General features: G+C 40.2%; 1 protein-coding gene across 4 annotated transcripts in view; it reads left to right on the forward strand.

The window, feature by feature from the left end:
- Positions 1-26,843, forward strand: part of PPP2R2B (protein phosphatase 2, regulatory subunit B, beta) — a 701,789-nt gene that overhangs the window by 292,761 nt on the left and 382,185 nt on the right. For 2 of the 4 annotated variants that reach the window (XM_006874504.1, XM_006874503.1), the window contains one exon: positions 1,718-1,911. The exons of the other annotated variants lie outside the window; for them this stretch is intronic. In XM_006874504.1, coding sequence (XP_006874566.1) covers positions 1,718-1,911 — 194 coding nt within the window. The remainder of the gene's footprint in view (positions 1-1,717; positions 1,912-26,843) is intronic. 4 annotated transcript variants of the gene reach the window in all.

Consider the following 26,843-nt stretch of genomic DNA (forward strand, 5'->3'; position numbering starts at 1 on the left):
CCCCCCAAATTGACTTTCTCATGATTTTTAGTCATTGCATATATGAGTTTGATTCACAAAAATAATCATCTCATTTTTTTCTCAAAGAAGGACTTGCTTTACATTGGGGATAAACATAGAGTAGGAAGTAATCCTGTATTTTCCTCCTAGTTGATGGAGGAAGAAAGGCCTTGCTTTGTATTAATTGGATCCTTGAAATTCCCTCAGGGTAGCAGTGTCTCTCTGTGAACACAGAGCTCCCCTACTCTTTAACGCTGAGTCTACACTGAGGGGCCGCAGCAGTTTGTCTAAAACTAAATGCAGAGGACTAAGCAAAAAGAACCTTTTCAGACTACGAGTCCTGGGGTGAAGCTATAGAATAAGCACTGAACTGCTAACCACAAGGTTGGTGGTTCAATTCTACCAACCATTCCTCAAAAAGCCTATAGGGTCGCTATGAGTCAAATACACTTGGTGGCACTTCACAACAAAACAAAGGTTAACTAAATGCTAATTCAGCCCTGTGCTTCTCCCTGCCTATACAGTCAGAGAGAAGATAGGATACTTTTCTAAACACCAGTGTCCCTAAGTTCCAAGGAGATGTTTTGCCTTTGTTTGGAGTGGGGAAGTCAGATGTGATCTTCCTTGCAAAGTTCTGGCCCCTGCTTCCCTTTCTGTTTCTAGCAAAGAGGATTTAAACTAGGCTCTGGGTAGCTCTATTTCCTCATTCTCATTCCTCTTTCTAAGCCTTTCGGAGCCCTAGGCTTCACCATTTACCTCTACCAAGGAACTGCATGCATCACTTAAGGGTGAGCAAAAGAGACCTGGATACAGACTTTCTGCATACCCATGGAAACCTACTTCCCCTTCCTGTCCTGAAGTGCAGGTGCCCAGGAAAAAAAGCAGCGAGGTACCGCTAGTGTAGATACGGCCACTGCTGCATGCCCGGAATGTCGGGGAGAAGAGGAGAACGCGCCTATGCTTTCCATGTGAACCTGCAACCTATCTGCTTGCTGCCCAGGTGTGGGTTCTCCACTGCGTGCTCCCCACTGCAGCAGAGAGCAGACGCAGCATCTTCCTCAGCCACCGCCGCTGCTGTGGAAGAGTCCTGGGGCTGCTGACGCGGTTGGGAGGAGCCTCGCCTTTAATGCACCAACCGCCTCCAGCCTCCTCCTGCAGCAGAAGCAGCAGCAGCAGCAGCTGCGAGTGTGCGCGCGTGTGGGTGTGAGGGTGAGTGCGCTGGCGCCGGCCGCAGCGCCCAGCCCAACTCCCCGCCGGCTTCTCTAGCCCCCGCCTGCCGAACTCACCCTCCCGTGGGACCAGCACCCTCATCTGGGCCGAGCCAGCCTGAATCCTGCCCTTGCCATCTCGTCACTGCAGCTAAGGTCCAGAAAGGCACCATTTTGTCGTGGCTGTCCGCTCTCCCGGGTGGAGGAGGGATCTTTTTTTGCATTTTGGAGCAGCTGCCAACGAAGGGAACCTGTTGGGCATCTCCCCAGCCCTGCTTGTGAGCGCCTCCTGGGCGGGCGGGCGGGAGGGACCAGACCCCTAGGGGCACGGCACATCTTCGCATCTGTGGAGGCAGCAGAGGCGCAGCATCCGCGCTGGGAATTGGAGCTGGAGTGAGCGCACCGCAGGAGGAGCACCGCAGCTTCTGAGAACCCGAGTGGAGGAGGTGACAGCTCCATTGCCGGGTTTTTATTTTTTCTCTCTCTCCGCCTCCCCGTCTCCTCTTCAGGCTCGGACCATGGTGCCGTCCCACTGGCTCCCCTGCCCCCCTCTCCTGTGAAATTGGCTGCGGGGAGGGATCATGGATACTTGTCTGCCGGCTTCTGGTTCCCACGCAAGTAAGCCTGCTGTCAATGGAGGAGGACATTGATACCCGCAAAATCAACAACAGTTTCCTGCGCGACCACAGCTATGCGACCGAAGGTAACGCCAGCTCCACCGCATTCCGCTGGGGCCGGGCGCAAGTTGCGGATCGCTGTGCTTCGCGGGAAGCTGGGCGTGTAGTGGCTGAGATACCTCCGGGCCAAGGGCTAGGGAGGGGACTCGGCTCCCAGGGGCTGTCGCTGGCGAGCCCCACATCCATCGGGGCTCTGCCAGGCGAGCTTGGCGTTCAGCAGCAGGTGGACCGGATCCCATGGGAGTTAAAAAAAAAAAAAAAGCCCAAGCCCTTGGGGGTTAGGCTTTTCAGGGTGGGGCCACCAGCCGGAAAAATGACCCCAGAAAGACATATGATCCTCTCCCCGAGATGCTTTTAGTGGGCTTAGGGGACGATAAGGAGGGAGGGGCCCCGAAGGACCACAGGTCCGCCCCTCCCTGAGCAGAATGATGTTGTCTCTCTCAGTGACTGCATGGAGGGCATGGTTTCATTTCCTGCCCATTCATCTCTTCAACCAGCCAGGTTACCTGCCCAGACAAGCCAAACCCCAAAGGCCTTTTGCTAAAGGGCTAATCCCTCTCCCCTTAGAAGTACCTTAGCTAGAAATAAAAGGGGTGCTGGGGAAATAGTGTTCTAGGGCGAACGAATGAATCTGACACGTGGGGCGAGCAATGCGTTCAGTGGGGCCTTTAAAAATCACCATTATGAATTCTGCAGCAGTAGTTTCTGCTGAATCAACAGCCAGCAGAAAGCAAGAGGCTTCAGCAAGCTGAGCTTTGCCAAGAGGTGAAATTGTCGTTTCTCTCTCATCTTGTTCTGACATTAGCTTGAGTGCCTTGCAGGCAGGCAGGGAAAGTCAGCAGGTGGAATCTCATTCTGCCTTTTGTGTGTGAATAGAGAGTAAAGGTGTGTGGTTTTTTCCCCAAATGCCAAAACTTTTGCATTTTTGCTTTAATTTTCTGCCTGTAAACCTTAATCCTTAGTCATTCATCTGAAGTATGTAATTAAGACTCACATTTTAATGTCTATGTTAGAAAATGTGTATGAAAGTGCTTGTGGATACTGTAACAAGGCCTATTAATTATTCTTAGATGCAACATTTCTAAGGACTATTTAAAAATATGATTGTAAGAACTGAAAGAGTTGACACTCTTTAAAAAAAATTAAAAGACACATAAAATTTGGGGGTAAAGGTAGCATCTTCTATAAACATACCTTGAAGTTTAAGATAGAATACAAGAACATTGTTGCAAATAAATTCTCCATTCATCATCATTATCATCAAGCCTAATATGTTGATGGTGTTGGATAGATTAAGCAGAGTTATATGAGCTCTAGCCTCTAGGAGGTTAGAGATGGTTTTAAGACGTTCAGTTTATCTTTCCCCTGTACCAAGCACCATATGGCATCCTGGTGTGGTGCTGTAGGATAAGCACTAGACTGCTAACCACAAGGTTGGTGGTTCAAATCCACCAGATGCTCTTTGGAAATGCTCTTCAAGGTTGCTGTACCAAGCACCATACTTGCTGATTCTTTTTTACTTTTGTAATAAAATGTGCTTGTAAGATGTTCTGCTTCAATCTTAGGTCTTTGTCACTTATGCCCTTACCAGGTAGAACATGACTAGCTTTATATTTGAGCTCCAAGAAAGAAATTGTTCTTGAGTCTGTTGGATTTTTTGGGACATTTCTGTCTGCTTATGCTTACAAAGAATGAAAGTTGACTTGTAAATTGCATTATGCCCCAAATCATAGGCAAAGGAAACTTAGCAAGCTGAGAAGATAGCCAAGTTGGGCTCATGTGTATAAGAGGTGCTCATTGTCTGTCTGTAGTCAGAAAAAAATGAGTTTAAAATTGCATGCTTTATTGCTTTTAGGACCCTAGGTACTACATAATTTGTGTTCCAATTTTGTAGTAGTTTTGTAAACTCTGAAATGAAACATGAATTTATAGCAAAGAACTCTGCTTTCTGAAGTCTTACTGATGTGTGAGAATCTGTCTCTCTCACACACACAGAGAGCTACCCAAACCTTTATTTCGCAGTAGGTTTCCAGGTTTCTTTACCTGTTCTTAGTGATGGCATGGGAAAAGGGGCGGGGAAGGAATTTGTTGTTGTTGTTAAGTGCCTTGGAGTCAGTTCCGACCCATAGCGACCCTGAACAGGGTTTCCGAGGTTGTACATCTCTACAGGAGTAGAAAGCCTCCTCTTTCTCCAGCGGAGCAGCTGGTAGTTTCGAACTGCTGACCTTGTGATTTGCAGCCCGATTCGTAACCACTACGCTGCCAGAGCTCCTTACCCAAACCTTTATTTCACAGTAGGTTTCCAGGTTTCTTTACCTATTCTTAGTGATGGCATGGAAAAAGGGGTGGGGAAGGAATTTAGACAATATAAATAGCAGAAGAAATTAGGAAAAGCAGGAAGTTCTCCTTAGCCTACTCATAGAGAGCAATTATGCTGGCCAGAGCTTTAAGAATCCATGCCATTCTGATGCATACCTTAGAAAGTGCTGGTATACCTTCAAAGAGCACCAGAAGATCAAAATATTCTATGTTAAGTGAATCTTCATTGTCCTCTTTTCCTAAAAGCTATCTTCTCCCTCATTAACTGAAACCCATTTACTGGGGAAACAGCTTCTAAGTTCTCTTATAACCCTTGCTTTTCTTTTAGTTTCCCTTTATATTTTTGCATTTTCCTCCCATCTGCTCAGAGATAACAGGTTTGTTTTTTTTGTTTTGTTTTGTTTTTCCGCCAGTGTCTCCTTTGCATGTATCTCAGAACTCTTCTCTTTGCTCAGATCACTCCACACTGCAGTGTTCTATTTAAAGCTGAAACATATTTTGCTGTGTGGTTAGTGTGAAGGACTCTAAGCTCAATTTGCATTGTAAGTGGTAGCTGCAGGCAAGTTCATCCAGCTAAGAGCAATGCAAATGCTAAAGGACACTTTTAGCTAGGCTTTTTCTCTTTCTTTCTCCTTCTCTCAAAACCCATGTCTGTGATATGCATTTGTTAAGAATTTTCCTATTACTCCTGGTTTTTTATTCTGGTCATTCAGATTGCTACCCTCCCCTTTTCATTTTTCCTTCCTTGTTTAAGTTACCATTTTTGAGTGTGGTGCCTTGGGCTAATGCGCTGGACTGCAAAGACGGTTTGAACCACAAGGTTCAAGCTCACCAGCCGCTCCTTGGAAACCCTACACAGGGGCACTATGGGTCAAGAAGAACAACTATGTTATAGGACCATGCTGAGCTCTTTAAATGTAACATCTGAATGTACCAAGCCCTGCTAGATGGATGTCATTTCCATTTTAAATAAGGAAACTAAGGTTACTTAAGCCCAGCCTGAGATACTGCTAAATGGTCAAGGTCACACAGATAGCCAGTGGAAAAGCTTGTCTTTGAGCTCAAGATAGCCTTCTGGATCCCAGGCTCCTTCACTAGGAAATTCTAAACTGCCTCATTTTCCTGGAAATACCAGCCCTATTATGGAGAAAATCACAATGGCTTTTGCTTTGGGAGTAACGTGTGCTCCTATATAGGGTAAAATTCTTTAAAAAGATCATTTAAAAACATGTATGGCATAATATGTGAACAAGAGCATTGGGTGGGATTGCAATGACTGTAAACATAAAGTCAACATAATGGACTCATTGGCTTTTTCAGATATGGGACTCTGTTTCCTAATCAAGGATTCATCTCTCACGTATATCTGATCTCTGTAGATGTAAAGTTCTGTTTATATTTTTAGACTTCTGTTGGAACCAAGGAAAACCCTCACCCCTTTAGAGCAGGCTATGAGCTTTTTTGATCAAGCTTTCTACTTTCAAATGGGACGTACACAGAATATATATGATGAGTTTAGAGGAGCAGCAATCTGGTTAGAAAGAGACAATGGGAAATGTGTTTGGAAATAACTGCTCTGTTCTCTGTTTCTTTACTTGTCTAACAAGGAAATTATTTAATACCAGGAAAACCTGAAGTAAATCCTTTCAATAAATTATAGTTGTTACATAAACTGTATTTACATAGCAAACAACCATTTTTCTTTGGATTGTGTGTTGATTTGGAATGTTCTTGAGGGGGGAAAGTCTAATGGACAGCCCCAGAAGAGGTCCTCATAACCCATCATGGTCTCCTTTTGGCCCATCTTCTAGCTGTAGCTCTTACTATTTAGTAATGTACCTTAATGTGTTTGCTAGTTATACTCTGGCATTGTAAGGTTTCAGAGGTCTTAGAAAGAAAGACAGTATAACTTTAGTTCTTCCATGATGCTCCTTTTAAGTATTGGTTTATTCTGCTTTTAATTAGAAAAGTTAATAACTTTATGCAGAAGGGATGATCCAGTAGGTTCCAAAACAGGTAAGGTCTCTGTCCTCATAGAATTTTCAATAGAGTAGAAAGGTAGACATTAAACAAATATTTATGCAAATACATAAGTAGTTACCAATTGTGATATGATGTTCAGGAGAGGCACAAAGTACTGAGACAGCATATACAAAGTGGTTCCAATTTAGATTCACGATTCAGAGACAACTTCTCAGAGAAACTTTGTATTGAAAACTGAAGGATGAGTTAGAAATTAACAATAATAGCAACAAAAAAAGGCCTGAAGGCATTTCAGGTAGAAGAATTAGTAGGTGTCAAAGCCCAGTGATATAGAATAGTCTGACAGATTGAAGGAATAGTAAGTTTAAACTGTGGCTGGAGTGTAGGCAGTAAGAGCAACAATGATGAAAATAAGATTGGAGCCTGCAGTTTGCTTTGGAATGCACCTAACGTAAAATAGATTAGCAGTTTGATGGAGAGAAGGATAAATGGATAGGTGTGTGACAAACTCTTAATGGTAAAAATCTAAGTGGCAGTGCTATTGATAGTCACTGTAAATGTTATCAACTTTCTGTCTGAATCTCCTCATCATGAAATGTTAGCAAAAGAAACTGGAGAGGTATTCAGGGGTCATATCACATCAAGTCTGTTGACCATAAGGGGTTTGGACTATATCCAAAAACGAATCGAAAGCCATTAGAGGATTTTGATCAGCTTTGTTTTTTTTGTTTTTCAAAAGTTCATTTTGGCTATGGTGTATGGTTGGTGTGGGCCAGGACTAATAAAATAAGTAAGAGTGAAAGCAGGAAGATAATTAGGCCATGCACTGGACTGCAAAATCAGTTTGAAACTCAAGGTTGGCAGTTCAAGCTCACCAGCTGCTCCTCATAAACCCTATACAGGGTCGTTGTGGGTAGGAACCGACTTGACGGCACTTAACAACAACAACAACAACAACAACAACAAATAGTCTAGGATAGTGGCAGCAGTATACCTTAGATGGATTTGAGACAGTCCAGAGAAAGATGGATAGAATTTACATGGCATGGTAAATTGGGTGTGGATAGAGAAGACTGTGTCAAGGACAGCTCCCAGGGCTTTGCCAAGAGAATGGATGTATCACACAGGGCTCTTTCCTGAAATGGGAAACAGACTTTGGAAATCAATTTATTTAGGAGACAGTGCAACATCTAGCCGCACAGTGAGACTCTTAAGTAGTCAAATATCTGGGTCTGGAACTCAGAAGAAAGACCTGGACTGGAGATACAAGTCTGGGATTAGCAATCAGCTGCAGAGTAAGAGTATTTAAAACCATGTGACGGCATGGAATGCATAGGGAAAAGAGCATTCCAGAGTGCAGAATTTGAGCCAATGGGTAAGAAATTTCAAGGAAATATATTTTGGCTTGGTTGTAATATCAAGTACCTCAGAGTGGAATGGACTGCCCTGGTGAGCAGTAATTAACCACATACTGAACTCATTTGAACAAAGTTATTTGGCCACTTCTCAGCAGTGTGCTAGAATAAGAGTCCTTTTGAATGAGAATTAGGTCCTGAGGATCTACAAATCTAAGATTTGAGTGATTTGTGAAATACTGTAACCTCATAAAGACACAAAGAATAAAAGTTAGGAAGTAGGGAGACACCCCCCCCCACACACACACACACATAAATCTCACTATGCTCAAGGAAGAGGTATGTTGTGATGAATAAAAATTAATAATGTACATGAAAACGGCCTTTGGTATGAAAGTGCTGGGAAGGAATTGAAAAAAATAAAAGAAGGTGGTATCCTATGGTGGAGAGATACCTTGTAACTCCTTGAGTTTTTCAGTATTTGCATGCAAATGCATGCTCAGAATGGTATTACCAAATCAAACGAATGAATATTTAAGCTCTCAGCTATTTTTGGAAAATCTGAAATGGAAGGTTTTGAAGAAGCTGCCTTATATTTTTGTAAGTGACCTTTCTGGGGATGGGAAATCTGCTACTAAACATAATAACCAGAGTGCATCGAAAATCACTAGCAACTATTCATCAATAACATCTGGGTCCCCAGGGGCAATCCCAAACCCTTTATGAGAGCTGGTCAGAAACATACCGAAGCACCTGGAGTGAATAATATTATGCCAGCCCTGTCAAAATATTGGTAATGCTCAATGAAAGAGTACAGCTGTACACTGATATTCCTAGAGTCTCACATTTGCATAAGAGGAAGCTAAGGGTCTAATTTAGATATTTAGAGGAGGGGAAGGAACTAGTTTCTTTAATACAGGCATTCCCTGGGTTATGAAAGAGATCTGTTTTTCTAAGCACGTCTTTAAATGGAAGTTGTAGGTAGGCTGGAACAGGTCTTTAGTCTTTGGTGCAGGGAAAGGCTCAGGCTTTTCAATGATTTAAAAGCTGTACTTGCAGCAAGTGAAGGTGATTGTGATGTGGTGAGTAGGAGTCCTGGTGTGGCGCTGTGGATTAATGAACTGGACTGCAAAGTCAGTTTGAACTACACGTCGGCAGTTTAAGCTCACCAGCTGCTCCTTGGAAACCCTATACAGGGTTGGAACAGACTCCACAGAACTGAACAACAACAATAACAATAGGGGTTGGGTTAGTGGTATCAAAGTGTCAGGAAACTTAAATAACACAAAAGGGCAGTACAAGGGAGCTTCAAAAAACCCCTTCATATAAGTTGCCCCCAAGTTGGATGTTTATAACCCAGAGACTTACTGTTAATGTATCCCTAGGTGTTTTTCATATGTTTATACAGTCATTCACAACCCTGTAAGAACAGTTGTGTTAGCCCTGTTTTTCAGAATAAGAAATCTGGAGGTTCAGAGAAGCAAAGAAACTCTTATCATATACTTACAAAGTTGCCTACTTCTAAGTGGCAGAACCAAGATTAGAGCCCATCTCTGCCCGCTCATGCTGCATCTCATCAGGATTTTAGGGGGGGGAAATGCAGGTTGAGTTCCTTCCTCTGCAGACATTCCCATGGTATGACTCAGTGTTGCTGAATCCATTCATTCCTTCATCTCCCAGCTCCGCAGTGTAGATTCCTGGACCTAATCCATGACTCCATAAGGAGACAGCTGGATTCCTCTACCCAATGCTACAGCCCTTATCTGACATATTCTTGTCTATTACTTCTACTGTATCTTTTCCTATAATAAAAAGAAGAAAAATATGTATGGAACTTATTGATCAAGATGTGAGAACTCATTGCATGCTTTCAGTCTTCTCTGAGTCTTTTACACCCCCATCCTCACCCCTAAGCCTAGGACAGTAGCAGTTCTATATAGTGAAATGGTCCCACTGGGCCAGTTAAGCCCATTCTTCAGGGCTGATTGCAGCTCATATGGTTGCCTGAATGAGAGTGAAATGAGTGAAGCAGAGGCAGCATTGGAATGGCAGTGTGTCCTGCACATAAATGTGGAAATGTCTAAGGTCTACTCTGGCCAGAGCAGTTCTCCAACCCTGTACTCTTTTGCTTACATCAACGAGAAGATAAATTTGCTTTCAGCAAATAGATTTTCATTACCTCCAAATTTCCTTTTCCAATATATACAGCTCTAGAATCATGCTATAAGTTACCTCTGACATAACAGACAAGTTATCTAATTGGAATATCAGATTCTTTCTACACAGTCTTAAATAATCCAGGAATTTTGTCTTAAATAATCCAGAAACCTTTGGATTCTTCTGCTCCAGGTTCACTATGAAAAGAGTTAAGAGAGATGGTGATAGACTATATATGTGTTAAATCCATGAAAAATGAATTCATTTTCATTGGTTTTGTTGGCAAAAGGGCCACTGTGGGAAACGGAAGGAGTGTGTTCTTGTGTGTATGTGTGTATGTATTTTGGGCGAAGTTAGCTTCTTAGTGCTGTGATGTAGAATAAAGAGACTTGATTGCTTATAGCATTTATAAGTAGATAAAGAGGACTGTGTGGGTAAATACAACAGGAAACTGACAGAAATTGAAGTCAGACTCAGAAGAGTCTGTAGAATGAGGGTTATCATTTCTGATGTCAGGTGGAAGGCACCTGAAGGCAGTGAGTGCAGAAAAATGTTTACCTGTGTTTTACTATGAAAAGGGAAATGTAAATGATTTTGAGAAGAATGGAAATTCCAGAACCACTTACTTTTACTCCTGTGAAACCTGTGCATGGATCAAGAGGCAGTCCTCTAACAAAACAAGAGGAAATATAGTGGTTTAAAAATCAGGAAAGATGTGTACCCGGATCATATTCTTCACCATACTTATTTAATCTGTATGCTGAACAAATAATCCAAGAAGCTGGATAATATGAAGAAGAACGGGGCATCAGGATTAGAGGAAGACTCATGAACAGCCTGTGTTATGTACTGATGAAGATCAAAAACTACAGTGTTTAATATGAAATATACCTCCACATAAAACAAAACTCCTCATAATGTTTTCATTATGGTGTTGGTAAAGAAAACGTAATAGACCGTAGACTGCCAGAAGGATGAACAAACCTGTTTTGGAAGAAGAACAGCCAGCATATTCCTTAGACGTGAAGATGGCATGTATTCTGAACATGCTATTAGGGGGGACCAGTCCCTGGAGAAGGATATCATACTTCATAAAGTAGAGGGTTGGTGAAAAATAGTAAGGCCCGTCATAACAAGATAGGTTGGCACAGTGGTTGCACCGATTGGCTTAAACGTAGCAGGAATTACAAGGATGATGTAGGACTGGGCAGTGTTTTTTTGTTTTGTATTGTGTTGTATATTGGGTCACTATGAATTGGAACAGATTCAATGGCACCTAACAACAACATGTGGATAAGGGGCAAAAGATGTGTGGAGTCTGGGGGTCTAGAGGACTCCTGTAAGCATTTCTAACCTGTGAAAGACAGGATCTGCCAGTGAGTACCTTACATACAAATAGGTGTATCCTAAAATGTAACAGGCTTGATGCTGGGGCACTTATAGCCTCCTCCAATGAGTACTGCTTATTAAGCTGCTATGAATTCCTGTTCAGTGGATGAACCGGAAGAAGTCACAGGATTCATTGACTGCTGCCTCCACTTAATGTAGGGGCTCAGCTCTGTGCCCTCCAGAGATGTATAATGGTGCAGAGGATGGAAACGCTGTAAATGACCTTAATTGGGCATATTGCTGCAAGATGCTAAGAGGTCCCGGGTGATCTAAAAGACAGAACTTGAACTATAAGTACAAAATATCTCCAGGAAGGACTTACCAGAGAGGATAGTGGTACAAGAAGCTTGCCAAAATTAACACTGCTTGTGGTACACGGGACTGCAAGGTCGGTTTGAATCACAAGGGCGGTGGTTCAGCCTTACCAGGCACTCCTTGGAAACCCTATAGAGGATTGCTATGAGTGGGAACTGACTCCACGGTGCTTAAAGGCAACAACATGTGACTTTGCAGAAGTCAGGTTGGGGCCAAAGCAACCCGAGGTAGACAGTCTGTTGGTTCACATCAGCGGTGGTGTTTAGTGTTATTCACATTTCACTCTGCCTTTATGTCTTCTTAGGCAAACAGTACATATATATCTTTTTATTTGAAAAGGTTCAAGCATTGTTAAATTAGATAAAGGAAAGCATGGGTTCATGCTCATCGCATGTCTCTCCCCAGGGCTTACTGTTGTCAGTAGTTGAGTATGCCTTCTCATAGCCACTTTTCTATGCATTTTTCTGCATTTGAATACGCATGTGTAAGTAAATCTTTGAAGATGGATTGTTTGTATAAATGTGTTTTATTTCTGTTTTTACCCCTACCCAACAATATGGCTTAGAGATTTTTCCTTTCCAGGACGCCTAGGTCTGCATTGTTCTTTTAAAAGGTTACACAATGCTCTAAGGTGCCATAATTTATTTAGTGGTTCTTGTGTGGATGTAAAATTGTTTTCAACTTCTTATATTACATAAGATGCTGCATTGATTGTCCATGTAGATATGTTTTTGTGAAAATCTTGCCTTCCTGATGGTGTCATCCTTAAAGTCAAATTTGTTTGTTCCCATTTCTTAACAAAATGGTAAGAAGCATTTTCTGGTCCTTCATATCTTCTCTGCATAATTTTGGATAAGTCATTTTACCTTGTGAACCTCAATTTCCTAATGTAGACAATGGGGATACCTCGCATACCTATTTATGTGTTCACAGTACTACGTCTCCTAAATCTACTATTGAGTTGAGTGCTAATCAAGAACAATGTTGATTCCTGGCAGTTGGGGAAGGTTTACTATGCTCAGTCACAGACTTTGGACTTTACAATATTTTTATCATTCAGTCTTCACAGCTCTTTGGGTTCCTACTGTTCTTATGCCCCATTTGTAATAAATATTAATGAAGAAAAATGAGATTAATAATTAATTGTTGAAATTCTCATAACAATAAGTGGCAGAACATATGTCACACTGAGGTCTGTCTGAGTCTAGAGCCTGTATTCTGAAAGATGATTTCAATGTGGTGAGTTGATACAACTGGTTTTTTAAAAAAAAGACATGATGTTGACACCATAAACAGAAAACTTATCTTTCTAAAGAAATAATTATTTGGAATCAATGCCAAAACAAAAGTTCTAGTTTTGATCACGTGCCTAGAAATAAAGTGAGGGAAATTGAAAAGGCCTTGCAGTATCATAGACAGTGATAAGAAGTGCAGATCATAAGGCCTGGTTATTATTCCCAATTCTGTCCCCACCATTAGTCACCTTTACTCTCTGGACTAAAGTTTCCTAATCTACTAAAGGGAGACTGAAAGTAGAGGAGGGGAGGTATATGCTCTATAGAACTTTCTGAGTCTTCCATTCTATGATGTCCGAATTGGCCATCTTCAAGGTCTTTTAGTATGTTTTGATGTTATAGTTGGTGGTTAAACTGGGAGAACACAGACATGGGTAGTAAAGGACCCTAGAACTCCAGGCCTCCATGTACTTACTGATAGGTCAGATCATGCTTCTGGCAGGATGGCTCTGGTGCAGCCAAGAGGCGAAGCCAGAAAAGGAAATGTGTCTCTGCCAAAAGCCGCTGCAGATGGAGGAGCCAGTCTGTCTGGGCATCCCATGACTTTGAGAGGAGCCATTTGGCAAAGTTGTTGGCAGGATCTGCCTTGCAGCATGAATGCTGAAGATTCTCCTAGACTGGAGTGAATCGGGGATGCAGCAAAGGTGGCTGGTGGAACAAATAACCATCTGGAGAGCAGGGTGCTGCTCATCTTGCTGCACTGACAAGGAAAGAACATGTGCCAATTGGTGAGGCTGAGCGCTCAGTGACACAATCTGACAGGCACAATAGAATTTCTCCCCTGCTATAAACCTCATTTCTCTTAGAAATTGGGAAAATCCCAGTCTCTCCTGTTGTGATGAAGTGAGAAACAAAATGTATCAATTAAAGATAAAAATTATTTATCGCCAAGTGCTATGTATGTATGGTCTATGTATGGAGTCCTGGTGTGGTTCTGTGAGTTAATGCGCTGGACTGCAAGATCAGTTTGAACCACAAGGTCGGTTCAAGCTTACCAGATGCTCCTCAGAAACCCTATACAGGGTCACTATGAATCAGAACTGACTTTTTGGCACTTAACAAGAGCAACAGCAATGTATGGTGTGGAGTCCTGGTCTGGTGCTGTGGGTTAATGCACTGGACTACAAGGTCAGTTTGAACCACACGGTCAGCAGTTCAAGCTCACCAGCTGCTCCTTAGAAACGCTATATAATGTCACTATTAGTTGGAACTGACTCAATGGCACATAATAACAACATGTATGTGTGCTGGGGAGTATGGTGAAGAGTAAGACTAATTTCTTGTTCTCAACACCTTACCTACCATCTATTCAGGCAGATGGCACTGACACATCTAAAGGTAATTATTTACCTCTCTGTTATCACAAGATATCCAAGGAATAGAATCAGAACACACCTGAAATCTAGACTTCAGCAATACAAGTCAGTACTCCTCTTTGAATGCTTTATTACCAATGGAATGATACTGCATTAAATGAATCCAAAAGAATCTCTCTTACTTCATGCCTGTGGAACCAAGAGTAGATATTGAATCAAAAAAAATTTTAAATGCCCTGTTAAAAAATGACAATATTTATTTTAAACCATATTCACTAAGTTTGAGGAAGAGTCAAGGCCTTATCTTTGAGTATTGGCTGCTGATTGGGAGTTATATGTTTTCTTGCAGAAACCACACCTAAGAAGACAAAGTCCACGTCCAATTTTATTTTCCTTGGGATGAGAGCATAAATACCTAAGAAGCATTCTTTTTTTCTAAGGTTTTTATTGTGAATTGAGTGATCAGTTTAAATGGGGGAACATCAGTTTTACTCATCATTTCATTGCAATGATTATAATCTCCTCTGTGCATCATCATTGAACAGTATTTGCTTCTATTCACTCTTGGGTGGGTGGGGGGATGTAAACAAAACCACTCAGGAATATATAATCATTTAAACAACCAAAGGACACATTCTGCAAGCCTTGACCCTGGCCACCAGCACCTGGCTTCAAGCACACAGCCTTTCTGTTTCCATGAGTCTAGAGTCCTCAGCTGCTCCCTCTCTCCATGTCCTCATCTCTGCCTCCATCTCTGGTGTCACTGCTTCTCTGGATAGGGTCCCACATTCTGCTCATGCTCTTTTCCTTTGATGGTCCTAGGATTTTTTATTCCTGGATTATAAGATTAATTACTCTCCCCTCCTTTTGTTACAAAACTTCTACCTATACAGATGTGACAGTAGCAATTAGTCATGATAACAACTACTCACTATTAAATCATAAGAATCTTATCCCCATTTACTTTCACCAGATGCATCTAGCCAAGATGAAAACGACTCAGTGGGGATTCTGTTGCTGCCCACCCCCCACCCCACCCCCACACACTCTGAAACTAAACTCCTTCTTAAAAATTTGTAAACCTTTATATTTGTAACTTCATGCCTTTAATTTTTAATTTGTAATTTCATACCTTTATAGCCTCTCCCATTTTAGGTAACCAATGTCTAAGTTGCCCATCCCTATCAACCCTGTATGCAGAGGGGATAGGATTGATTTTAGATGTGAGGACTTGAGAAACATTCTTACTGTAGAATCCTTCTTGATTTTTATGGTTGCCTCTGATCTTTTCATGCTCTCACATTTAATTTGAAAATTATCTGTCAAATCCTTGAAAACATCCAACTTAGATTTTATATGAAGCAACCATTCTATTTCCTTTCATGCCATTCTTTTCTTTACTTTCCATGATATTTACCAAGTATACTTCACTTCAAGAGATTTGGGAACAAAGGCAACAAACAGCCTCTGTTGTTGTTGTTGAGTGCCATCGAGTCGGGTCCGACCCATAGCGACCCTGTACAGGGTTTCCGAGGGTGTAAATCTTTACGGGAGTAGAAAGCCTCATCTTTCTCCCGCGGAGCGGCTGGTAGTTTCGAACCGCTGACCTTAAGGTTCGCAGTCCGATTCGTAACCACTACGCTACAAACAGCCTCTAGAGAAACAGAAATTCAACCAAAAGAAGCAGACGTGTGCTTGTACACCAGTGATTACGCTATTAAATGTATTTATCACGCTATAGGCAGGAACACAACCTTACTTGCTGGAAGGGAAGAGAACTTGAAATACTGTTGAAAACAAAGACTTCAGTATGGATTGCACCTCATTGTAAAGAAAATGAAAATACAACTGGACCAATAAATAACATTATGATAAATGGGGAAATGATTGAAGTTGTCAAAGATTTCATTTTGCTTAGATCTACAATCAACATTCATGAAAGCAGCATCCGAGAGGTATCAAACAACTAATTGATTTGGGACAATCAGGTACAAAAGAGTTCTTTAAAGAGTTGAAAAGAAAAGATATCACTTTGAGGACTAAGGTGCACCAGACCCAAGTCATTGTATTTTCAACTGCTTCATATGCATGTTAAAGTTGGACAATGAATATGGAAGACCATAGAAGAATTGATGCATTTGAATTAGGATTTGGCAAAGAGTATTGAAAGTATCATGGACTACTAGAAGAGCAAACAAATCTGTCTTGAAAAAAGTGCTGCCAGAATGCTTCTTAGAATAGTGAGACTTCATTGCTCATACTTTGGCCATGTTGTCAGGAGGGAACAGTCCCTGGAGAAGGACAACATGTTTTATAAAGTAGAGGATCAGCAAAAAAGAAGAAGGCTCCCAATGAGATGGACTGACACAATGGCTGCTGAAATGGGTTGAAACATTAAAAACAATCATGAGAGTGGTGTTGGACTGGGTAGTGTTATGTTCTGTTGTGCATAGGGTCATTATGAGTCAGAACCAACTAACTCAATAGCACTTAGTAACATAGGACCATTTTATAGAGGAAATGGAAAGCATTAATCCGTCCAGTGAATTGTCTTTTTAGGAGAGTTTTAAAAGTTGTTAAGTGCTGTCAAGTTCTGACTCATAGTGCCTCTGTAAGGGTTTCCAGGGAGCAACTGGTGAGTTTGAACTGCCAACCTTGCAGTTCAAACTGACTTTTCAGTCCAGTACTTATCCTACTGCACCACACCAGAACTTTTAAAAGTTGTTCTGTATTAATTTTGATGAGGGAGGAAAGCCACCATATTATAAGGACATACAATTTACCATAAAAAACAAGGAATTGTGTTAAGTACTCTTCTGCAGGAGAAAGACGAGACAGTCTGATTTGAAAGGTTTATGGTCTTGAATACCTTATAGAGCAGTTCTACTCTATTTAAATGTGTCATTATGAGTCAGAATATACTTGACAGCAGTGGTGGATTCTTTTTCTTTCATTTTGTTTTGGCTTTACTCTATAGGCATTATGCCATTTAATTCTCAGAACGGTCCTCAGATGCACATGCAGTTAAAGCGGAATGACGTTAGACTCTTTTGTCTTATCTGTCTTCTAGCACAATCAAACCATCCTGTTGCCTTTGCGTTAATTCTGATACATGCAATACCATATGTTTCAGAGTAGAACTTTGTGCCATATGGTCTTTCAATGGCTTACTCTTATGGAAATAGATTGCCAGATTTTTTTCCTCAGAGATAGAGTGGATTCAGACCATCAACCTTTTGGTTAATAGTAAAGTACAAACGGCACCACTCAGGGTCCCTGTCTCCTAATGCAGTTCCTGTCAAATAGCACTCATTGTATATTTATTGCGGGAATAATAGAGGAAGGAGTGGATTTCCACTTCATTGATAATGAAACTGAGGCATAAATAATTTGTATAAGTTGCCCAATATCAAACAGCAGATACAGGATTTGAATGAAAGTATGTACAGAGTCCACACTGAACTGCTAACCAAAGGTTCGTGGTTCAAACCACCTACCAGCTGCTCCTTGGAAACAAGGTCACTATGAGGGAGTCCTGGTGTGGCGCTGTGGGTTAATGTGCCAGGCTGCAAAGCCGTTCGAACTGTAAGGTCAGCAGTTCAAGCTCACCAGCTGCTCCTCGGTAACCCTATACAGGGTCGTTATGGGTTGGTACCGACTCGACAGCACTTCACAACAACAACAACAATGAGTTGGAACCAACTTGATGGCACCTAACAACAACAAAATTTTTGACATAAAATAGTATAGATTCTTAACAAATTTAGGTATATGAATGTTACAATAACAGTAATCCTTATATCTGTGTAGCACTTAATTTTTATTATTTTTTATTTTTTTGGATGAAGGGCTTCCTTATCTGGTTCCTATATTCAAAGGGAATACTTTCAGTTTCTCTCCAATGATAGAAATGTTGGCGCTTGGATTTATATATATGCTCTTAATTATGTTGAGGAATTTCCCTTCAATTCCTACTTTGTTGAGTGTTTTTATCAGAAATGGATGTTGGGTTTTGTCAAATGCCCTTTTGCATCAATCAATATGATCATCATGGGATTCTTTTCTTTTGTTTTATGTATGTGATGGATTGTATTGATTGTTTTCCTAATACTGAACCATCCTTGCATTCCTAGTATGAATCCTACTTAGTCATGATGTATTAATTTTTGATATGTTGCTGAATTCTATTGGCTAGGATTTTATTAAGGCACTTAATTTTTTAAAACAAAGACTTTGGACTATATTACCCTAAAATTATCTTCAAATTGAATGAAATTTTGGTGTTAACCCCATTATTTACAAGTATGCTGGTATTCTAGAAGAAAGGTCAGTACACTTTTTCTGTAATGGACCAATAGTAAGTATTTTAGGTTTTATGGGTCATATAACTCTGTTACAAGGAGCTCTGGTAGCGTAGTGGTTATGAAGTGGACTGTGAACTGCAAGGTCAGCAGTAAGAAACTACCAGCTATTCCGCAGGAGAAAGATGAGGCTTTCTGCTCCTGTAAAAATTTACAGCCTTGGAAACCCTGTCCAGGGTCACTATGAGTCAGAACTGACTCCACGGCATACAACAACAACAACATAGTTCTGTTACAATCCCTTAACTCTGTCATTCTAGCACCTATGCTTGGCTGTTTTCTAGGATAACTGTATTTGCAAAATCAGGTGGTGGTCCATGGACTCCTATTCTAAAAGAGGGTTTAATGACATTTAAATAAGTGTTGTTGATCTTTCAAATGAGTCGTCCCAGTAAGTTCTAGAAAACCAAAACCGAATCAAACCAAAACAAATGCACTTTCATCAAATAAATTCTGACTCCTAGCAAGCTTGTTGTTGTTAAGTGTCACTGAGTCAGTTCTGACCCATATAGGGTTTGCAAGGAGTGGCTGGTGAGCTTGAATCACTGACTGTGCGGTTCCAACGACTTTGCACTCTAGAGCACAGTGCAACACCAGGATTCCCATAGCAACCTTAGAGAAACTTCACTTGCTGGCAATGGTTTTGTGGGCAAAGTGAGGCATTGATGGCATTACTAACAGGTGAAATGGGGAAGGTTTTCCTAATGGAGGGCGGGATCGTGTGTGGTGGGAGGAGGCAAAAATAAGCAAGGAAAGCCACAAGAGTTTGGCAGTTTTTTAAAAAGTTAAACATGCTCTAGAACTGCCAAGAGTTACACTGCTAGTTATATACCCAAAATACAGGAAAGCAAGGACAAACCACCCGTATGCTTGTGTTCATAGCAACATTATTCACAATAGCCAAAAGGTGACAACAGTAGGAGCATCCATCAACAATAAGTAGATAAACAAAATGTGGTATATCCACCTGATGGAATATTGTTGTTTGTTGTTGTTAAATGCCATCGAGTTGGTTACATCCCATAGTGAGCCTGTATAGGGTTTCTGAGAAGCAACTGGTAGGCTTAAACCGCTGACCCGGTTCAAACTGGCCTTCTGATACAATGCATTCTCCTGCAGCACCACATTTCGTCAATCAAGAGAGATGACGTTCTAACACATGCTACAACAAGGATAAACCTGGAAAACATTTCGTTAAGTAAGTCAGAACTCAAAGGATAAAAGTTGAGTGATCCGACTTACATGAAATATCTAGAATAGGCAAATGCATAGCAACAGAAGCATATTAGTGGTTATCAAAGGCTGTGGAAGAGAGGAATAGGAAGATCTTGTTTAATGGGTTGTTGTTGGTGTCATTAAGTGCCATCTCATAGTGATCCTATGCACAACAGAACAAAACACTGCCCAGTCCTGTGCCATCTTCACAATTGTTGTTGCTCTTGAGCCCATTGCTTCTGCCACTATGTCAGTCCATCTTGTTGTGGGTCTTCTACTTTTTCGCTGACCCTCCACTTTACAGAGCTTGATGTCCTTCTCCAATGACTGGTCCCTCCTGGTAACATAGCATTCTGGCTATACTTCTTCCAAGAAAGATTTATTTGTTGTTCTTCTGACAGTCCATGGTACTTTCAATATTCTTCTCCAGCACCATAACTCAACTGCATCAATTCTATAGATTTTCTTACTCATTGTCCAACCTTCTTCACATGCATATGAGGATATTGAAACCACCGTAACCTGGGTCAGGTGAAGTTTAGTCCTCAAATTGTTATCTTTGCTCTTGAACACTTTAAAGAGGTCCTTTGCAGCAGATTTGGCTAATGCAATACATCATTTGATTTTTTTGGCTGCTGTTCCCATGAGTGTTGATTATGAATCCAAGTAAAATGAAGTCTTTGACAACTTCAATCTTTTCTCCATTTATCATGATGTTATTTATTGGTCCATTGTCAGGATTTTTGTTTTCTTTAAGATGCATTTCATACTGAAATTGCTTAGTTTATATTTCAGGTGATGGAAAAGTTTTGGAAATAGAGAGTAGTCGTGGCTGCACAGCATTGTGCATGTAGTAAGTGTCACCGAGTTGTACCTGTGACATTAGAAAAATTGGACATTTTTGTTATATATTTTACCATGAAGAATTTGATCTTAAAAATAGTTGTTGTTGTTGTTGTTAAGTGCTGTCGAGTCGGTACTGACCCATAGCGACACTGTACAGGGTTTCCGAGGGTGTAAATCTTTACGGGAGTAGAAAGTCTCATCTTTCTCCCGCAGAGCGGCTGGTAGTTTTGAACCGCTGACCTTAAGGTTCGCAGCCCGAGTCGTAACCACTACTCTAAAAATAGTAAGCAAGGAAAATAATATGCCATTTAAGCAAATGAGCTGAAGACCAGAGATACCACAGAATGTTAGCCAGTCTGCAAGAATCTGCACACATAGCTATCTCTCTTAAAAATGCCCTCAGATCTGGAACAGAAATCAATTCCATGGCTCAATTTTCAGTCAAGCAATAGATAGATCTATAGGGGGAATATTAACACTAGTGAGGTATGAACACCACAGAATGAATGGTCAACTCTTTGAAATCAAAAGGACAGCATTTATCCAAGGACAAAGTTCAGCAGGGTCAAGAAAGAAGGAGGAATGGAAACAAGAACCACAGAGAGGAAGTGGAGTAAGTGGTGCTACATGGAGGGGATTGCAATCATTGAGATGAAAGCAAGTGTAGGATTTGTTGAATGGGAAACTGATGGATCTGCTCTGTAAACCTTCATTCAATAAGTGCCTCATAATTATTTACTCAGTCGTCATTTAAAAAGGTTATTATATTTTAGACACTATGCGAAACAAACAATACAACTAGAACAAACAAAAATAACAGCAATCAACCTTGTTCTTAAAGTGCTTACATTCTATTGGGAAGATCTACATTAAATAAACATGGACATCAAGTATATCAAAAAACCAAACCTACTACCATTGCATTATTTCTAATTCACAGTGAACCTATCTTGTTAAATACTGTGTAGAAAAATACTACAGAGAACAAAACATATGCTCACTGACAAATATTTCATGTATTTCCATCTTAACTTTGCATGTGCACTCTATTGTACATGTGTGCACTTGTGGTCCTATGTGTGTGTCAGAGAGAGAAAGTTTGAAAAGATAAAGCTTGAGAGAGATTGAAAGACAGTGAAAGAATGAAAACTGGAATGACATTGTAAAATGTTATAATATCTAAGGTTTTTGTTTTTTCCCCAAACACAATTTTGTGAACATTTTTTATATCATCCTACGTTGTTGTTGTTAAGTGCCGTCAAGTTGATTCCTACTCATAGCAACCCTGTATAGGGTTTCCAAAGAGTGGCTGGTGAGTTTGAATCAACCCTGTATAGGGTTTCCAAAGAGTGGCTTGTGGTTCAAACTGACCTTGTGGTCCAGTGCTTGACTCCACAGTGCCATACCAGGACTACATATCATCCTATAGTTTGTTCATAATTTTGTGAATCCTCTGATGCTGCATAATTGTTATTTTCCAGTTTTTACGTTGTGATAATTTCCTAAATGTAAATATTTTTGTTCGGTTAATTTCTTTGACCAGTTTTCTAGAGACAAGGATGTCAGGTTAAATGGCTTGAACAATTAAGTTTCTTGATCATATTAACAAATTGCCGCCAACAAGATTTTATCAAGAAATAATTATGTAATTGCTGTGGATTTTCCTCTAGCTTCCTCATTCTGTGCTTTTTCCTCTAGCTCATATTGTTACAAAATTTCAGGTGTTTAATTTTATTTTAGGGATCACATGTGAAATGAAAAATAGGGGAGAAAAAGTTACCAAGACAAAATTTGAGGAGAAAAAGTTAACCAAGATTTAATCATTGAGTGTTTTAGTAATTTTTAAAATTATCATTTTTGGGGAAATGTACACAACGAAGTATACACCTAATCAATTGTTACATGAACAGTTCATTGCCAATGGCTACTACTTCTCACTGTGCCGCCATTTTCCCTTTCTCGGCAGTATTGTATTGTTACGCCTCCATTAACTTAGCTTGTCTTCCAATCTGTGCTTTAGAGTTACTGTTGTCCATTGATCGCATATATATAATTCTTTTAAGGAGCACAGTGCTCAAGCCAAACATGCTTTATTGAATGAGCTAAATTGTTTAGTTTGCAGATAACTTCATGGAATAGTATCATAACCATTGGGTTTTAATGTACTGAGTTTTAATTTGATATCATTGCCTGTCCATTCCCATTGCCTCAAGTACATTTGCTATTTTTAAGAGGGGAGGCAAGTTCAGTACTCAGCCTCTGCCATTAAGTACATAGGTGAATAACTTGTTCCCTGGAATTCAGTTGCCCATTTACTTTAAATAAAATGATTTTCATAGTCCTAGGACATCATTTGTAGGTTAATATAAGGAACCTGGTGACCCAGAAATGTTAATGGTCCTCAAACTAGTGAATAGCTAACTTCCAAGAATGATTGACCTACTATGACAAACCATTCTAGTTTCAAAAACAGAATGATTGTTTAATGAGATAGCCTCTTGTGTGGTGCAAAATTGGTATTTCTGAAAGATGTGTTAATGCTTTTGTTTGTGGGCTTCTTTAGTAAATGACTTAATACTATGCCTGATTGATGACTGTTTAACCCAAGCAAATCTGAGAAAGCTAGACTTTGATTAAATTTTCAATGGTCTAAGACTTAAATCATTTATTTTCTCTAAAAATTGGTGACCCAATGATGGAAAGACAAAGTACAAATCATATAACCTATCACTGGGATTACATTTTTAGTGCATAGTTTTTAGTCCCTCTTCAGAGTGTATCGTCTGTCTACATTTCAGCAGACTTTGGGAATTGCAGTTGGAAGTTAATTTGAAATCTCATTTGGTTTGGGTATTTGGGGAACCCCCTTCCCTCAAGTATCTTTAGCTCTTCAAGGAAGATACCAAATTCTTTGAGACTCTATTGTAATTTTTAAATTTTATATGAAGAATGAAAAGATAAACAGGACCTAATTTAAGTGTTCAATAGATAAAATTTAGTTAGATGGATAAATGAATGGTTGAATGGATAAAGATTTGTGATGGTTAAAAGGTGTCCCAATTAATACATCAAAGGACTGAAAATATTAAAGGAGCTTCTAGAGATACCAAGTTTCAATGGAGACTTGATGCAGTATTAAAATCTGCCTCTCATCCCTTTTTTTTTTCTGTCTGGGAGGCAAGAGCAGAGGCAGGATGGTGTGTGAGAGTGTTAAGGACAGGGCAAATATGTGAAGCCAGAGTTCGTCAATGGTGCTGTTTAAAAGAAGATAGGATAGAAGGGAAGAGAGCTGCCTTGGAACCCTGAGCTAACAGAAAAGATGGGCCAGCCCAGTGCTTCCAACTCACGTGTCCTCTAGTAGCTAATATCAGATTCCTTTCCCATTTATTCTAGTTCCTTATTGATTAAACCAGTTGGGGTTGAGTTGACTCCAACTTATGATGACTTGATGCGCATCAGAGTATAATTGTATTCTATATGGTTTTAGCGTAGTGGTTACGAATCGGGCTGCGAACCTTAAGGTCAGCGGTTCGAAACTACCAGCCGCTCCGCGGGAGAAAGATGAGGCTTTCTACTCCCGTAAAGATTTACACCCTCGGAAACCCTGTACAGGGTCGCTATGGGACGGACCCGACTCGATGGCACTTAACAACAACAACAACAATATGGTTTTCAGTGACTGATTTTTCTGGAAGTAGCTCACCTAGCCTTTCTTGGGAGGCACCTCTAGATGGACTCAAAGCTTGAACATTTTATTTGCAGTGGCCAAGAGTATTAACCATTTGCACCCCTAAGAACTCCTACTTAGGGACTTATTGTTAAGCACCAACGAGATGTTTCTGATAGTAAACCCTGTATAGGGTTTCCAAGGAGCAGCTAATGAGTTTGAACTGCTGACCTTGAAGTCCAGTACTTATCCTACAGCACCACCAGTCTAGGTGAAACTGACATACTATGCTTTAGAAGTCAGAACCCTCTGGTCATTTTGTATAATACATGGGGAAACTTTTGGTGCAGCTCCATTTATAAACAAACAGTATTTCCTGTAGCCATGTCTAACCTTTTGCAGGATCAGAGATCAATCACTTGCTAAGGTATTGCCAGGACCTCAAGAACTTTGTGGGCTGTGGTAGAAAATGCAAAAGCAGTCTGATTATTATATTGTGCTTTTGCTGCCAACATACTTACTCTGTCCCCAAGCTTTCTCAGCACTATTTGAGATGGAACTTTTCCGATCAGAATTTTTCCTATAAGTCTTAGAAGCTTGTATTTGAGCCCATTGCACAGGCCGGGTGTTTTTCTTCTTTCTTTTTCCAGTTATTTGACAAGCAAGTCATCTTTGAGTCACTCATATAGATGGCCTTGATCTAGATTATTAGCATATGCTGAAAAGGAAAGAGTTTCTTACTTTTGTTTGACCCATAAAGAAGAGTAGTCTGCAAACACATTTTCCCTTTGCTTATAAACCTTCATGTTTCCTTCCTGTTCCCTTTTCTCCTAACGCTCCTAACTGATCTTTTAAACAACCAGGTTCACTTATTCTGTGCCCCCATAACCCCCAGCCATCACTGAATCCATGCCCATGTCTGTGCTGTTTCCTGTTGCTTCGAACTTCTCAAAACTCTTGGCTCAAATCCACATTTACCCATGGGAATTTTCCAGAATTCAAATTCTTTACTCATTGCAATCTTCTTATGAGCTATCGGTATTATTCCCATTTTCCAGATATAGAAACTGAGGCCCAATGCCAGATAGCCATAAGGAGACAGAACCTATTTATTGTCTCTCTTAGTAGATCTAAAACACCTAGAAGGTGGTGATCAAACCTTTCTTTTTTTATCCTACAAAGAACAGCACAGTGGTAGGCACATTGATGTTTACTAAATGGCTTTTAAACTCAATTTGAGGTAAATCAGTCACATCTCTGCAGTTGGGAGAGTGGTCAGATGCATATTCTTTGCTTGAAAGTTTAAATTTGTAGATCCTTCTAAATATGTTTAAGAAAGGTTCTCCTGCTCCAAATAAAGGTTAAAGGTATAGGAGAGATGACAAAAGATAAGCTGTGTGATTTTTATATTCACTTGGAAACTAGCTAATTAACAGCATAGCCTATTACTCATTCTGACATCCATTCATGTGTTTGTTTTTCTCCCCATTTGACTCTTTAACCACTCAGCAAGTGCTTACTGGGCAACTGAAATCTCATTTATGTGCTATTAGTTGGTAAATGATATCGGTATCAAAAATATAGCAAGTCATTAACATTGGTTATCAGGGAGAAGGAAGGAAAAAGCAAAAAGGAGTGTATTTTTTTTAAAAAAAAAGGTAGTTACATTCATGATACAAAGGATACATACGATATGATATCTTTTATATACATTTTTATGTGTGTGCATAAAGAATATCATGAAAATGGTGGTTATTTTAGGCTGATGAAATTTAAAGTACTTTCTACCATTTATTATTATATTTTCTACAATATATGACAGCTTTAAATAAGTATATACATAGTTTACATTAAAAAAAAAAAAAAAGCAAACTCTCTTCTTAGCATAAAATGATTCATGGAGTGTTTACTATTCAAAAAAATAGTGCCAAGATAAAAACAACAAACTGTTGCCATACAGTTGATTCCAGATCATGGAGACCACATATGCGTCCGAGGGAAATTTGTGTGCCACAGGATTTTCAATGGCTGATTTTTCAGAAGTAAATGACTGGACCTTTCTTTGCAAGTGGTTAGAACCTCCAATGTTTTGCTTAGCAGCCAGCGCATTACTGCTGTAACCACCCAGAGACCCAAAAGATCAATGAGTAAATATTCACCTGAGATTGTCCTTTTGTTTGAAGCCTTATTAATAATTCTTCAAATGAAAATCAATTTGAATCCTGAAAGAATAGTGATAAGTGGACACTATTGTTGGTGTGTGGTATGCCACTGAATCACTTCTGCCTTATTATAACCCTCCACTGCCATTGAGTAAATTACACCTCATAGTGACCCTGTGTAGCATTTCCAAAGCTGTATACCTTTTTGAGAGCAAACAGCTTCATCGTTCTCCCACAATATGTGTATAGGTCCCATAGAATCTGTCTTTCAAAAGAGACATCATTTTAACCAGCACACTCCTGGAAAGGGACTTGAAAAATCAGAATCATTCACAAGTGGGACACACTCTTTGTAAAAAATTATAGATATAATTCAGATCCTCTTACTTGTGAACTCCTCTTTGCTATGGACATAGAATAAAATAAATAATTGACTCATAGCAAGCTCATAGAACAGAGTAGAACTGCTTTGTAGTTCTATAGAAGCAGATTGCCTGCCTTTTCTCCCATGGAGGGATTGATGGGTCTAACTACCTACCTTTCAGTTAGCAGCTGAGAACTTCAGCCATTTCACCAGC

This window comes from Chrysochloris asiatica, unplaced genomic scaffold (genome assembly GCF_000296735.1).
Source record: "Chrysochloris asiatica unplaced genomic scaffold, ChrAsi1.0 scaffold00280, whole genome shotgun sequence".
Taxonomy (NCBI): domain Eukaryota; kingdom Metazoa; phylum Chordata; class Mammalia; order Afrosoricida; family Chrysochloridae; genus Chrysochloris; species Chrysochloris asiatica.